Genomic DNA, 16,257 nt, shown 5'->3' with positions numbered 1-16,257 from the left:
TTTATGGTATTGGTTGTTGTTTAACACCTCACCCAGACATATTCGTGCCATATAACCGTGAATAATCGAGTCTTGATCTGACAATATAGTGGTCGATATTGTCAGCAACGATCCCCGGCGGGAGGGTGAGGGGGTGAGGACGTGAGGGGGTCATATTTTATACATTTGAGTGAGTGAGGTACGCTGCTTTCAGCGATATTCCATCTAAACCGAAGCGGGAGATAACAGTAACTGGCTTCAAACGCTTTTCTCTATTATTCCTTGGCTACTGCATTCACATGTCAATCTAACATTTTTCTGGAAAGTTCCGAGTTCGGCGTTCACCATCCAACCAACAAACACATGGAATCTCCTACCACGATAAAGCTATCATTCGTGGCATGAAAATACGGTGATTTTCAATTAGTTAGTATATGTGTTGAACGTTATTACACATGTTTATGTGTGACCAGTGTTCAAATACACATGTGGGGTGGTGGGGTAACCAAGTGGTTTAAGCGTTCGCTCGTCACGCCGAAGACCCGGGTTCGATTCCCCACATGGGTACAATGTGTGAAGTCCATTTCTGGTGTCCCTCCGCCGTGATATTGTTACACTATTGCTAAAGCGGTGTAAAACTAAACTCACCCACTCACTCAAATACACGTGTGAGACAGTGTACGACAAACTGTGGTCGAGGACGATCGCCCACCTGTCGTGTTCCCAGGAGCAGCGAGATAGTATACAGCTATGGAGAAGGTACTAGAATATTTGGCTTTCGTTTCCGCCTTTGTCCTCGTAACAGGTGGGTACATGTTGTCATAAAATATCTCTCTGCTGTATACTTTTAATGTACCATATCGACTGGCATCTCAGTTCGGTTAACGCATAATTAGGCACTTAGAAATCATTAGAACCGGCTCAACAGAGATCGTCGTGTAAAGATTGACTGATCCAGGGAGGAATATTAGGTCCTAGGCTATTTCGTGCTAGTTAATAAGGACAAAACAGAAGCAGATTGTCAGGCTGATTCTGACTGACTCGGTCTATAAAACAGTGTAGCTCAAAGTGTTAACATGTATTTAAGGAGTGTTGACAAAGCGATATCAGTGCCTCAAAGTAATCTAAGTGTTAAGATGCATTACTCTTTAACACAGTGTTCACAATGCGATAGCAGTGCCTCAATATCTTAGTATATAGTACAGTGTAGCTCAAAGAAATCTAAGTGTAAAGAGATGTTTTAGTCTTTAGCACAGTGTTCACAAAGGGATATCAGTGCCTCAATCCCTCAGCATATACAGTACAGTGTAGCTCAAAGTAATCTTCGTAGTCTCAGTTCTGTAGTTTCTGTTACTTGTATCTCCACAGGTCAGGGCGGCAGTTGTCCCGCCGGGTACGCCGTCTACAGCGAGTCCTGCTACAAGATGTTCCCCCTGGCGGCCACGTGGCCCGAGGCTGTGGTAAGAAAAGGTCTTGATCACCATGGTTCCAATGGATTTCTGTATGACAGTGTAGCCAATTTCACTGACATCTGCATCATAACACTCGAAAATGCCAAAACAAGTATTGAAGCTTAAATGTAGCTTCGTTAATGGGGATGGTATCTTTATGGTGAAATTATCGGCAATAACATATGTCCGGAGAAACGGATCATTGGAGTCTTGTTCCTTTGTGATAAAAGAAGCTGTCATCAATAATTGGTATCAACTTTCATCCCAACGGGTACATGTAAGCGTTTCTGTTGGAGGTTTGTCGTTCTAACAGGGTCCTGTCTATTAAGGTTTTACTGAACATGTATAACCACTCGTGTTAATGAAACAAGATCACGTACATGTACTACTCAAGAAAAGTTAAGCATCACTCAGTTCTTTCCTTTTGGGTATATTTAATCTCTTCTGACAGGCAATTCCTTCATATTACTATTAATCTGTCGTTCCAAGTTATTTTATTTCATGTGTTTAATTAATCTGCCATGTAATGTTATTGTAGTTAATCTGTCATGCAATGTAATTTTATTTAATCTGTCAAGCAATATAGTTTTAATTAATCTGCTATGCAATGTTATTGTAGTCAATCTATCATGCAATGTAATTTCAATTAATCTGCCATGCAATCTTATTGTGTAATTGTCAAGTAGTTAATCTGTGTTATTGTAGTTAATCAATGCAATGTAAATGAACATTACTATTTTCCATTTTCGGAACATCAAGGAAACAGTGATTATTCTATAAAACAGTATGCATATCTTGATCATACAGTTTGGAGTGAACTTTTTGAACGTAATTGTTATTATTGTTTGAAAGTTCGCTCGGTCATTTTATGCCAGAAAATCAACGTGGAGGTCAATTTTACAGGTCTTCTGCAAAACCTTCGGAGGGAAACTTGCAATGATAACGGACCAGCAGGAACAGGACTTTATCGAGAGCTACATCAGTGGACTGCACAATAGTAATAAGCTGCAATTTGATTTTACCTTCAATGGGTAGGAGTAGGTTTTGTCAAACCTGGGTCCCGTGCGACAAAACGACTGGTCGTAAGGTAACGATCGCTTCATGGATCGGGACCCAGCGACGGTATATTATGGTCTCTGGTCAAAATGAACACCGAAGAAATCACATTACGACATTTTCCTCTTATTCTTACCTTGCATCTGAAATTGCACCATTGCTGTGTTATATTTTCTTAAACAATTAAACCAACAAGTGGTGTTTACCAGAGTGTAATGTAAGCTTTCTTTATCGATGGGTCGGTAAGATTACGCAGATTCAAACTATCATTTGTTACTTAATTTGTATTGCTTTGACTAACCAACGTTGAATTTTTAATACAGAGTTCCATGAAACGATCTCAGTACCATGGCGACTCACGATGAAGCACAAACTTCAAAACAAAACGATCTCAGTGCTACAGTGTCCTTATGTATTGTTCCACAATAGAGGTGTGACGATACGGAAATGTCACGATGCGATACGTATCGCGATATTTTGGAACGATACGATTCGTTTCGATACATATCACGATATGCTATCTGTAGTTATTTTGTTTACAAAAGTATATTTTGATAGCAAGTAACAGTGAAATTTTTACATAACCGTCATTTCCTAGTGAACATTAACAATTTTAAGGTCAACGATACATATCACGATACGAACAAAAGTATCGATATATTTATCGTCAGATAAAGTATCATGATTATCGCTACTACGATGTATCGTAAGAAGCTCTATTCCACAATCATATTTTCAGTTTGAAAAACGAGCTAACACCAAACCATCATATCCTCTAAATGTCAAATTTTCACCTTCTTTCTTAAAATCAGTTATAACCGTAATATCTGTTACCGTCTCGTAATACCTGTAGGTCACCTGACGCTGGACATTTGGCTTGGTGGGTCCGACCTCTTGGTAAACCAGGAGTGGATGTGGACAAACACTATGGACCATATACAGTACAGCAACTGGAATCCAGGGGAGCCCAACAACGTCGGCAGTGGCAGCTCCGTCACGGAGGACTGCTTAGCGCTTCTTTCAACTAACTACAAATGGAATGACGCTCCCTGCACAGACCGGATGAACTTCCTTTGTGAGAGACAGTAAGTAGCTGCAACTAAATACCCTCTATATTCCTTCTTTACTCCGTGAAACAGTCACGTCTGTAGCTGAAACCAAATATCCTCTATATTCCATGTTAAATATTCATAATAACACATTAAACCTTATGTCCTTCTCAGTCTGTCTTTGCAACTTTACAATTGCGGTTAATACACCTTGTAATGCCCGTAGCATAACAAACCGAACTCCCATGGGCCAGTATATCAGGTTTTTGAGATTTACTTCATGTTTCAAAACATTTTCACCTTTCCTCTTTGTACAGGTTGGATTCAAATCCTATTGGGTAGGGAAAACTTGTTCACCAACAGTATTCACGGGAATGTACACGCTGAATGTTTCAATAAAATCTGGTTGAACTTTGTTGTCTCTTTCCTTCGATTTGTTAAATAAAATAGTTTGAGTTACATTTTTGTTGTCAAATATTTAGAATTCGAGTAACAAGAATGCAGCACACCCGACTATATATAAGGTATTAATTACTTATACAGATAATAATAGCAGTGTGATGGCACATTTTGTCAACTTTATTTTCAATCAACAATTTAACAAACATCTTTCATAAATTGATCAAAACCCCAACGCCATCACAGTTCACTATTTGTATTATTATGCAATTATTTGCAGACTGCAATATGATTTGCTTGATGTTCAACACCGCAAACTAGTGTTGGGAATTGGTTAAAACCTCATAATTGATGATTGCTTCATTACAACCGATCAATCATCGAAAATAATTGGTTAGCGTCAATTATGAAATTTTCCTTTTTTTCTTTTTTTTTGGTTAAAAAAAAAACATAATGAAAAAACACGTAGTTCTTTTGGGTTTTTTGGGTGGCAAATTTCACATCTTGAAAGGATTACTACTTAACTAGTATGTTAGGAACATAAAATTCCTTGAGTCTTTAAGATAAATTCAATCATGACTTGGAACAAGCTTGTAGTGGTTATGAAATGTAACTTACAAAACCAACCTTGTGAAAAATATTGTTAATGCAAAAAATGTTCCAGAATTGTTTGTGTTCGATTATGAGAAAACATGATCGATTGCTTGGTCGTTTAGTCACTGCAACCAATCTTCGATTATTTCAATTAATCGGACCACCACTACCGCACAAAGCAATATTCCAGCATGACGGCGTGGCAGCCAGTGGTTGATATTGTGAGCACTGATCCATATGGTCAGGGCTTGAGGGCATACTAAAGCAAGTAACCAGCCTGACCACCTAAACAATTTGATCATCTGTTATCACCAGCGTGTCATGTATCAGCGTTCGAAATAACTTCTGCCCGACCACCCTGGACCGGTTATTTTCAACACGGACTGCCAGATTCTCAAATTCACCTGCTCGACGGTCGCTTTAAAATTTAGACATGTAAATATGTAGATATTTTCTGGGCAGATAAGTTTTGGATAGGGCTCGCAAGTTTTACATCTAAACAGCTCTGTGGTCTGGCTGATATTTTGGGGAGTCATACCCTGCATGTATGCGACAAAAATTATGCATCTAAAGTCCAGGGTCGGTATTCATAAAAGAACTGAAGTCTGAAATAAAATAAAGCTTTTCACTTTCTCATATTTAAGTCATATTCATTGAGATGCTTAGGCTTACGTTTTGGCAATTTCTGACTTAAATCTTAACACTGGGGTAGGCTAAACAAGAAGGTGTTTGACTTAGGCTAAACTCATATAAATTTCTGCTGTGCGGTCATTAGATATAATTATTATAACTTTTGACACTGTTGATCTTGTCAGGATGAGTGGGGAGGTAATATATTAATACATTTGAGTGAGTAAGGTTTTATGCTGATATAGCAATATTCCAGTATAGGCCAAACTGGCTTTGAACATCGTCTCTTATCATTTCTGGTTCACTGTATGCCGTTCAAAACAATGTACATGTAGACGCATGTAGCTGATGTGAATTATAGACGACGTACCCCATGATAACGGGAAGTGAGCTCACGCAGACACACAGACCAGATGAATTACGTGTCACTATGAAGACAAACTCCACCGTCTGTCATGTTTGGCCCTCCCTGCATGACTTTCCTTACAGAAAAATGACACTTAAAATGTTGAATATGGTTTGGGTTTTTATTAACATGACTGACATAATTTATGATAAAGGGTGACAGGTGAAGATATACATGTAGATTAGTGTTCCCCCTAGGCACATTTAGGAGGGCGCTGTGCCCTGCCCTTTGATTTTTGCGCTCTGCCCTTTTTTTTGTTATTTTTTCAATAATCCTCACCAAACTGCCCTTTTAGATTATGAAGTGCCCTTTTGTACAAAGTTACCCTGTCCTTTCTGAATCCTAGGGGGAACACTATAGATTAAATGACTTGTAAGACAACCTGACAAATCACCATCTCTGTCAGAAGATGACACTAAACAGCCTTTGTACAATCAATTGTACTTTGAGAGCAATCAGTAATCAGTGCACTTATATTTGTGAATGGCACAATCAACATCACAAACATCACCAATAAAGATCTTCAGTCATACATGCCTGTGTCATCAATGACAACATCTCAAAGATCACCAATAGAGGCCCTCACTCATACATGCCTGTGTCACCAATGACATAATCACAAACATCACCAACAGAGACCTTCAGTCATACATGCCTGTGTCACCAGTGACACCATCTCAAACATCACCAACAGAGACCTTCAGTCATACATGCCTGTGTCACCAGTGACATAATCACAAACATCACCAACAGAGACCTTCAGTCATACATGCCTGTGTCACCAATGACATAATCACAAACATCACCAACAGACACCTTCAGTCATACATGCCTGTGTCACCAATGACATAATCACAAACATCACCAATAAAGATCTTCAGTCATACATGCCTGTGTTATCATGACACCATCACAAACATCACCAATAGAGGCCTTCTAACAACATGCCTGTGTCACTATCACTGACACCAACTCCAGACAGAATGGATCAGATCATCACTTATAGATGACTGGTCATGCTATGACAGAGGTAAGTCATTAGTCATGTATCAAGACTTCTTCATCGGTACTGTGTAGGTGTACATGTCTTCTGCACAGATGACCTTGCCCTTCCCCAGGACATTCTCAGCCTCCTCCAGCAGCTTCACCACAGAGTCCTCCCCTTCCTGGAACAATGGAGAAATAGAACACACTGAAACTTGTTCACTCCTTTCACTGGTCAGTTTGTGTTTGTTTGTTTGTTGTTTAATGCTGCACTCAGCAACATTCCAGCAATATGGTGATAGTCTGTAAATAATCAAGTCTGGACCAGACAATCCAGTGATCAACAGCATGAGCATTAATCTACGCAATTGGGATATGATGACATGTGACATTGCTTCTTACAACAAGCATAGGTTACTGAAGACCAATTCTAACCCGGGATATGATGATATCCTGTTAGTTGCATCTTACGATCACTGGACAGGTAGGTGACATAGTACATGGTAAGGACAAGAACCTGGACCAGACAGAAACTGAAAACTTGACCAACAATTTATTCGGGCACATTTACACACAATTTCAGGATCTCTTTTGACTGAAGTTCATTTTTGGAATAACCGAAAATTTGACCTGTCCATTTCGACATATCTGGTTACAATATTGGTAAATACACAAGGAGTTTGCCAGACTGGATTGGGAGTTCAATACAACAAGTGATTCGAGAAATCTGAGATAAAGATAAGGTGGTTTGACTGCATATACGAACCTGGGCATCATAAGATAACGGCCTGTATCTCTGGCTGAAGTGGGTGAGTATGAGTTGTCCTACATCCAGCTGCTGTGCCACCTCTGCCGCCATTGCTAGGAGACACACAAAACACACAAACAAATGAGGGCAAGTTTGCAATACAAAACAAATATGACCACTTGTTCATCAGAGTGAGTTTAGTTTTATGCTGCTCATATCATTACATGTCTACATAAGATGAAGATGAATCTTAAAAATCGTAATATCTAAGGCTCACCTGGAGTGGAATGACCATTCTCCAAGCACTTCTCCCACAAAGCGTTCTCCAGTGTTGCTTCATGTACGAGGACGTCTGCTCCTCGCCCCACCTTGACCAGCTCGGAGGTGTCACTAGTGTCCCCCATCACCAGGATGTGGCGTCCAGGTCGTGATGGTCCGACCACCTCACTAGCGTCTACCTGCACAAAAAGTCGGGCCAGCATAATATGTGAAGAATAACTGATCATAATACATCCCGAAATTAATGGGAGTGCTGAACTATAACTGGATAGATGATAGCCTTAACATAAGATGAACTTGTTGCTTATATAATTCCCCACATTGGTACAATATGTGAAGCCCATTTCTGGTGTCCCCCGCCATGATATAGCTGGAAAATTGCTAAAAGCGGCATAAAACTAAACTCACTCACTCACTCACTTTTATGTGTGTTTGTTTATTTGTTTGTTGCTTAACAATACCGTTCAACATCATTCCCGCAATAAGATGGTGGTCTGTAAGTAACAGTTGCAAACAGACAATATATGAAGACTACTGATCCACAGACTTTGGACACAATGATGGGACCACAATGACATGCCAACCACAACCCCATGCTGATTCATTCAGCTGCTTCTGATGACAAGCATTGACTGCTGTAATCTGTATTCCTACCCTCAGTACAGGCATAAACAGCTGCATGACTGATGTATAACTAGAGCTGTGACGATATATTGTAGTATCTATAATCATGATACTTTATCTGACGATAAATATATCGATACATTTTTCGTATCGTGACATGTATCGTTGACCTTAAAATTGTTAATTTTCATTAGATATTGACGGTTATGTCAATATTTCTTGCTATTAAAATATGATTTTTTTAAAGAAAATAACTAAAGAAAGCATATCGTGATATGCATCGAATCGAATCGTATCGTTCCAAGATATCGCGTATCGTATCGTATCGTGAAATTTCTGTATCGTCACACCTCTATGTATAACAGTCCTCATAGAAACTGAGCATCGTTTTATGACTGGTTATAAGCCATGTCAGACACCATCAATACCTTAGTTCCATCTTCGAGGACAACTGCTTCCCCAGACTTGAGCTTAGAGTACAGGGGCCCAGCTGGAATTCCCCTAGCCTTGGCGGCCTGGACATCGAACCTGGAACAAACATATTTTCAAAATGCAATTGCAGGTGATATTATCATAAAAAAATGTGTTGTAGTATTTATTTTGTCACTCTTAAAGTTATCTGAATAATTTGCCATGTCTGTTTTGTTAATTATTCTTGTATTGCAGGACTAAAGATATATACACACAAGAACTTGACAGCCTAAAGAGATATACACACAAGAACTTGACAGCCTTAAAGAGATATACACACAAGAACTTGACAGACTAAAGAGATATACACACAAGAACTTGACAGCCTAAAGAGATATACACACAAGAACTTGACAGCCAAAAGAGATATACACACAAGAACTTGACAGCCTTAAAGAGATATACACACAAGAACTTGACAGCCTAAAGCCTATACACACAAGATATGACAGCCTAAAGACACACACAAGAACTTGACAGCCTAAAGAGATATACACACAAGAACTTGACAGCCTAAAGAGATATACACACAAGAACTTGACAGCCTAAAGAGATATACACACAAGAACTTGACAGCCTAAAGAGACATACACACAAGAACTTGACAGACTAAAGAGATATACACACAAGAACTTGACAGCCTAAAGAGATATACACACAAGAACTTGACAGCCTATCATCAGTGTTCATACCTGCCTGGTTGTGGTGCCTCCTGTACAGAGAACCCAAATGATGGCACCCGATGTTTGAGTTGAACAGCCTGCACGTAGAACTTCCCATCATTGAACCTATAGGACATAAGTCATACCCTGGAGCTTCCACAAGAGGCTCATCTCATTGTACATACGGCGATGATTGAAACAAGATACAATATTTGATTTGCTCAGATATTGCTTTAAATTCTCCAAAATGCCAGTCTAGTCAGAGATTGACACTCACTATGGTCATTTTAGACTTGTTCTGATAGTATTACCATGATGATGCAATGAGATTTAGCATATACATATAAAAAAACAGACATTTATTGAGTATTTAGTCTAATACTACCCTGTGTCTACCATATGTCTACCATATGTCTTCCACTACCCCGAGACTACCACTGATAGCTTCGTTTATACCAATACCCTGAGTCTATCATGTATATGACTACCATGTCCCTACAATGTTGACTATGTGCCAATCCTATGTCTACCACTGCCACCTGTCTACCACACTTAGTCTAACACTGAATTGTTTCTATTTCTATCGCTATCCTCTGTATACCAGGGCTCCAGATAGTTTTTCAACATCAGGAGTACATACTCCTTATTTGTTGAATATTGAGTACTGGAAAACCTTAAGTGTACATTTAGAGTACTGAATGGAAGCTAATGGACTATCAGTAATCTTGTGTTTCGTTTCATATATGCACCACAACATTGCTACTCTTGTGTAAACAGGTCAATAAACAATAAAACAATACTTTTTTTCAGATAAATACGTCTGTAAATGATAATAACACCGGACACCATTGCTGTGGTGCGTATCTGCTACGTTTTCTAAATTATTTCCTACCGTATCGTGCATATTTTTTATCCGTACATATGCCGATACGGCCCTTATCTGGAGCCCTGGTATACAATGACCATTTGAAAGCAGAGTCTTCCACGTGTCATTGACAAAACTGACATAACTACCATGCCCATTTCTACCACATGTCTACCATGTGTCTACCACATATTTGTGTCTCTACCATGGTGAAACGAATCAAGTCACTAACTCACAGTTGCCACACACCATTTTCATCAGGGGAGATAAGTCTACCTGCCTTCTCGTTTGGATGGAGTTTTTCATCAGCAGTGTGGTCAACAGTCCAGTCCTGTCACAGAAGAAAACAATATCTCAACATGCACTGTTAGCTTCTATCATACACTTTTGTACATGAACGAGTGATTTGTGTTTCAGGTTGCTCTAAACATTAATACAATTACAGCATGTCAACATAATGTGGGTTGGTTGGTTGGTTTGTTGTTTAACCCTGCACACAGCAATATTTCAGCTGCATGGTGGCGGTCTATAATTAATCGAGTCTGGAACAGACAATCCAGTGATCAATTGTTGCACATCGATCTATGCAATTGGGATACGATGACATGTGGTCAACCAAGTCCGCTAGCCTGACCACCCGATCCCGTTAGTCGCCTTTTACAGCAAGCATGGGTTACTGAAGACCAATTCTAACCATGGGTCTTCACGGGTCCGTAGTAATGTGGGAGAAAAGACCAAGTTTAATGTAGGTCTAATGTGTGCACTACTTTGGAGAAACCAAAAAGCAAACATATTGTATTTACAAATCAATGATCATTTTAAGGGTACCATATATTACCGTAGATAACCTGACCCCATAGAAAAGCCGACCCCCAAACTTGACCCTTAAAATCAGTGTCAAAATGGTATGTTTCGTACATAAGCCGATCCCCCGCGATGAGGTCCTAATCGCGGCAAACACAGACCACAGACAACTGGCAGTTACCTGGGTAAATCTAGCATTTGATCAAGACCATAGTATTCTGGCAGGTCAAAGGCATACAACCCTCACTGAAATTGGTTGGGCCTCACACTACCTGTGCCCCTGTACTGATGAAACAAATCTGGGAAATAATTATATATTCCAGAGATTTGTCAGATGTTTTACTTCTTGGTTTCATATACTGAGAGACATTTAAATGTTGACATACAATCATGACCAACAAACAACGGATATCACTGCAGACAAAATAATTAGTACAAAGGAAGCTGAAGTCCATCTGATTTTATCATGTATCCTTTGAAGTCAAAATGAGAATAATTAAGTTGCAAGTAATTTGTGGTGTTTCACTAACTAAAACCAGCAAAAGCCCATTATTTTATGCATTGATATTTTTCTTGTTCAGCAGGGGCAGTGGGGTAGACTAATGGTTAAAGCGCTTGCTGGTCACGTGAAAGATTCGGGTTCGATTCCACACATGGGCACAATGTGTGAAGCCATTTCTGGTGTCCTACGCTGTGACATTGCTGGAATATTGCTAAAAATGGCGTAAAACCAAACTCACTCACTCTTGTTCAGCATGACTAATACAATGCAATCAATTACACCAATCAACATCCTACAGCAGGTCAAATGAACTGAACGTACCATCCAATCAGTTGGCAGCTGGCTGTCAAGAACCTGCAGCTCATGAACGATATAGTCAAACCCGAGCTGTGAGCGAGACAGCTCCAGAGACACACGAAGGAACTTCCTGAGTCCCAGCGGTCCATACAGCTCCACAGGCTCGGTCCTTGCGTTGTTCTGGCTGATGGTACACATGAGGCCGGGGAGTCCAAAACACTGTGAAAAAAATCAGTTTGAACTTGTCAAAAATGAATATGAAGATCTGGGTTAGAATTGGTCATCAGCCACCCATACTTGTCGTAAGAGGTGACTAACGGGATCGGGTGGTCAGGCTCGCCGAGTTGTTTCACAGATGCCATCGTATCTCAGTTGTGTAGATTGATGCTCATGCTGTTGATAAATGGATTGTCTGGTCCAAACTCAATTACTTACAGACCGCCGCCATATAGATGGAATATTGCTGAGTGCGGCATTAAACAACAAACCCACCACCATCACCACCCAGTACATGTACTGAAATGAGTTAACCCATTACACTCTTGATTACCTCGCTTGCATCAGCTTCCAGCCCAGCACACGACAATTGGAAACAATGAGAATGGTCCTATTCTATGTCAGTTACATGTTCAGGTCACCAAGGTAACTGCTAAAGGTGTCAGATGTAAACAATGAACATCATTTCATAGATTCCTACATTTTTTATCCATGATAATATTAGGACCATCAGCTGATTAACTAAGCTTTTCTCTTTACCAGAGTCCCATGGTGACTCAGTTATCTGACGAATCCAAGATGGCTGTGAATATTAGCAAACCTTAGATGAATCCAAGATTTGCACACAACATACTACTTGAACAGTCAGCACAAACATTTTGCTAAGGTGGCAAACTCCATTGGATCATATCCTCAACCATTCAACCGAAATAACATAACTAAAGTCTTGATCAAACATGAACCTCACTTACTTCTAACAAAAGATACAACAAGGGTTAGGACATCTCAATCATGACACCTTTGATGTAGAACAAAGTTTGGAACATAAACAATGGTTATTAGTATCTTAGAGAAAATTTTCAACTCAACATTGCTAATACATATTTCATAACAGGAAACCACAGTGGTCATCAATGTGATTAAAAAATAATCCAATATCAGCGATTCCAACTATCATTCATGGCCTGATGTCAGTACATTCAGGAAAAATTGAAACATCAACTATAAACATCAATGTCTATTTATAATACTGCTAAAAGGAAAAAAATCCAAACACACTCTCAAGAATGAACTTCCCCTCCTGTCTGTAGCTGCATCTTCTTTGAATAAATATCTAGAATCCTTTAGAATGTATTCACAAACTGTACATAAGCAATTCTTGTACATCTAGAACATTTTGAGCCATGAAATTATTGTGAGTGGCTAACGATAGTCTTAACTGAAAAGTTTTGTAATTGTTACACTTTACAGCCAGGCAGCAGCTAGATAATAATTAACCCATTGTCAGTGTTTCTAAAACTTGGGATGGCAGCAAAAAGGGTCCATAGTACAGAGATATAATATAGGGTTCTGGCTAAAACCGGCACCTGGAGAAAACAGCATCATTTGGACAAAACGGAACTTCGACTTGGTGAAAACGGCTACAAATCTTATGGTTAAAATGGAACCAACTAGATAGTCATAAGCTGATAATCGGATTGCAGAATGTTTACATAATAAATGCGTCTACTCTGCCAACAGTGATTTGAAAGGGCATCCCAATGTCGCTTGAAAATCCAGATAATCAAGTATAGGGGTTGAGATTATTAAAAGAGTAGAAAATCTCCAGAGATCTCCATTGCTTGACATTACAGGTAATGAAAGAACCATTAACTTTCACGATTAGTACTGAACACAGTACATGACATCAGTTTGTGACAGAGATTCAGACATTCTGGAAATAAAGACTCACATGATCTCCATGTAGATGAGATATGAATATTTTGCTGATTTTCCCTGGTTTAAGGGGACTCTTCATCAGCTGAATCTGTGATCCTTCTCCACAGTCAAACATCCAGCACCAGCTATCTGCAGAAAACAGTTAAACACTTTAGATACATATTTGTCTACACTGAAACGCTGTCACTAGTGTCAGTTGTATTCATTCATATTTAAAATGTTGTAAACATGATGAAAATATTAATCATAACACATATGCATTGCCAGTAGTTCCATGCTATTTTAACAACTAAACAAACAATAATGTGTGTCTATGATTGGTAGGCTAGCTGATAATAGAGTGGGCGGAAGTTTTTCCAATTTATGATTATAAACATTATTATACTGTTGTCCACAGTTACTTACAATAATAATGTAAATGTTTAAATAAATAGGCTTCAAAAATATTTTGCATTTACGGAGATATAACATTCATGTTATCTGTTTAATCACAAACTTTTCATAGTGTTTAGAAGGGTGCCAGTCAAATCGCCCCAGCTACAAAACGCCCCAGCCAATTTGGTCAAAATGCCCCAGATTTTTGGTCAAATCGCCCCAGGTTTGGTCAAATTGCCCCAGGGGGTAGTCAAAATGCCCCAGTGTATTTAAATTGGTTAAATATATGCCACAAATGCATAGTTTTGTCAACTTCCATATTATATTCTATATATAATATTATATAGTGATATTTCTGATAAAGATTCTATTAGTAAACTGATAAGACCAAAAGTAATATTCATGTACATAAACAACACTATAATACCAATTATTTGGTAAAGAATTACAAGAGTAAAATGAAAGGTTTGTATAATATGGCTGTAAATAGTTTTTGGTCAACAAATGGCATTATGTAATCATAACAAGTATGGTATAATATTTATTATTTAAACATATTTATTTCCAAAGAAAGGAACCGGATTGGTAAACAAGCATAAGCTTATATGAATACCGCTCTGGGATACAATGGAAGGAAGAATAAACTCGTCATGATGAATGTACAATGTGAATGATATATAAATGTTGCAAAAACGAGAAATAACGCCTATCATTGTTAAATGGTATATGTCACATAAACAAAATATTTTGGATCAAATCTGCCTGTTAAATTTATAAAACAGTGCACTGAAATTAAAAGTTCTTTGTTTACTATTGAGGAGCAGCGTTGGTTTCCAAACAAAATTGATTTTAGGTCAAATCCTTTAGTATAAAAATACATAATTTGACGTATATCGTTGTAAAGAGTACATGAAAAGAAATAGTGAGCAGAGTCTTCATAGTTATGGCCACAAGAGCAAGATGATGTCAGAGATATAAATCTTTCATACTTGTGCGCATTAAGGTCACTACATTCAAGTTGGAGACGAGAATGTATGATTAGACAAAATCTGCTACAGAAATTTAAGTCAAAATTACATATTTGAATCTCGATAGGTGATGGTCAATTAGTGAATATGTTTTTATAGCCTGAAATGTTCATACATTCGAGCCTCAACATTTCCTTTAACTAAACACAGCATTGAATGTCAATTAGTGAACATGTTTTAATGCATTTATGGCATATATTTAATCATTTTAAATACACTGGGGCATTTTGACTACCCCCCTGGGGCAATTTGACCAAACCTGGGGCGATTTGACCAAAAATCTGGGGCATTTTGACCAAATTGGCTGGGGCATTTTGTAGCTGGGGCGATTTGACTGGCACCCGTTTAGAACCACATATTCACTGAGAGTAACGAAAAGTTTTTGGATAAAGAATGACCGTGAATCTCGAGGGCATGATCTTGTCACTAAACAGCCTAAAAGTCTAAACTTTTACTGGAGGAGAAATGAAATGCATTGGAAGTCATGTGAGAGTCATGTTAACATCATTATAATATTATATACCATGCTTGAGAACAACGCAGGATACTCCTCTCGAAGGTGTCGGGTATGCTGATGCAGTCCCAAGAAACGTTATTTCCATCTTGATATCAGATCTTACAATTTATATGAAACTTGAAGTTTTTCAACCTAAACTCAATTTTCCAGTATCTAGGAAACGTCACTTTCCAGCTTCTCTATTTCACAACCCGGTAGCATGTTCACATGTAAACAATGATGTAGGGAATAGAGTTATCGTTCCTGAAACACCTGTTTGAAACTCTGGATCTCAAATCCCTGTTTGGAGCTTAATAGGATCTTTTCTAGACTGGGGTCCTGTGTTTCGCCTTCACACGCTACTGAAGAGAGGGGAGCGCAAGCGTTTGAGAGTAACCAAACCAGCCTAGATTGTTTCCACTGTTTGTAAACTTGCGCCTTAAAGACAGAAGCCCAGTCAACATTAATTGGCCGAGCATTGTATACATTACAATTATAGACAGATGTCCAGTTACAGTTTTTTTACTCGAAACATAAACCAACCTGCTACTTATTTTTTTTATACTTTTAGTATATATTTAAAAAAAAAGTAGATTACCTACCCACAAATAAATATTTAGTTT

At 38.6% G+C, this 16,257-nt stretch overlaps 2 protein-coding genes across 3 annotated transcripts; one reads left to right on the top strand and one right to left on the bottom strand.

Moving 5' to 3' along the window:
- The first annotated feature begins 641 nt into the window (after positions 1-641).
- LOC124288554 (perlucin-like protein) lies at positions 642-3,950 on the top strand. Of its 2 annotated transcripts, none has more exons than XM_046725105.1 (5): positions 642-784; positions 1,348-1,439; positions 2,334-2,427; positions 3,340-3,571; positions 3,853-3,950. In XM_046725105.1, the coding sequence occupies exons 1-5, from the start codon at positions 730-732 to the stop codon at positions 3,875-3,877; spliced, it is 498 nt and encodes a 165-aa protein (XP_046581061.1). In that variant the 5' UTR covers positions 642-729; the 3' UTR covers positions 3,878-3,950. The 2 variants fall into 2 exon arrangements, with proteins under 2 accessions (XP_046581061.1, XP_046581062.1); XM_046725106.1 differs by having other exon boundaries at positions 3,340-3,575.
- A 1,721-nt stretch (positions 3,951-5,671) lies between these two features.
- On the bottom strand, positions 5,672-15,879 carry LOC124288506 (zinc phosphodiesterase ELAC protein 1-like). Its single transcript, XM_046725028.1, has 9 exons — positions 15,662-15,879; positions 13,749-13,864; positions 11,825-12,019; positions 10,434-10,528; positions 9,363-9,458; positions 8,628-8,727; positions 7,574-7,754; positions 7,315-7,409; positions 5,672-6,730 (listed from the first exon to the last, which is right to left on the bottom strand). The coding sequence occupies exons 1-9, from the start codon at positions 15,738-15,740 to the stop codon at positions 6,614-6,616; spliced, it is 1,074 nt and encodes a 357-aa protein (XP_046580984.1). The 5' UTR covers positions 15,741-15,879; the 3' UTR covers positions 5,672-6,613.
- Positions 15,880-16,257: the final 378 nt, after the last annotated feature.

The sequence above is a fragment of the Haliotis rubra genome, unplaced genomic scaffold (genome assembly GCF_003918875.1).
Source record: "Haliotis rubra isolate DU_JTF1 unplaced genomic scaffold, ASM391887v1 Scf42, whole genome shotgun sequence".
Taxonomy (NCBI): Eukaryota; Metazoa; Mollusca; class Gastropoda; order Lepetellida; family Haliotidae; genus Haliotis; species Haliotis rubra.
Note: the sequence above shows the minus strand (reverse complement) of the source record. Positions and strands in the feature narration are given on the sequence as shown.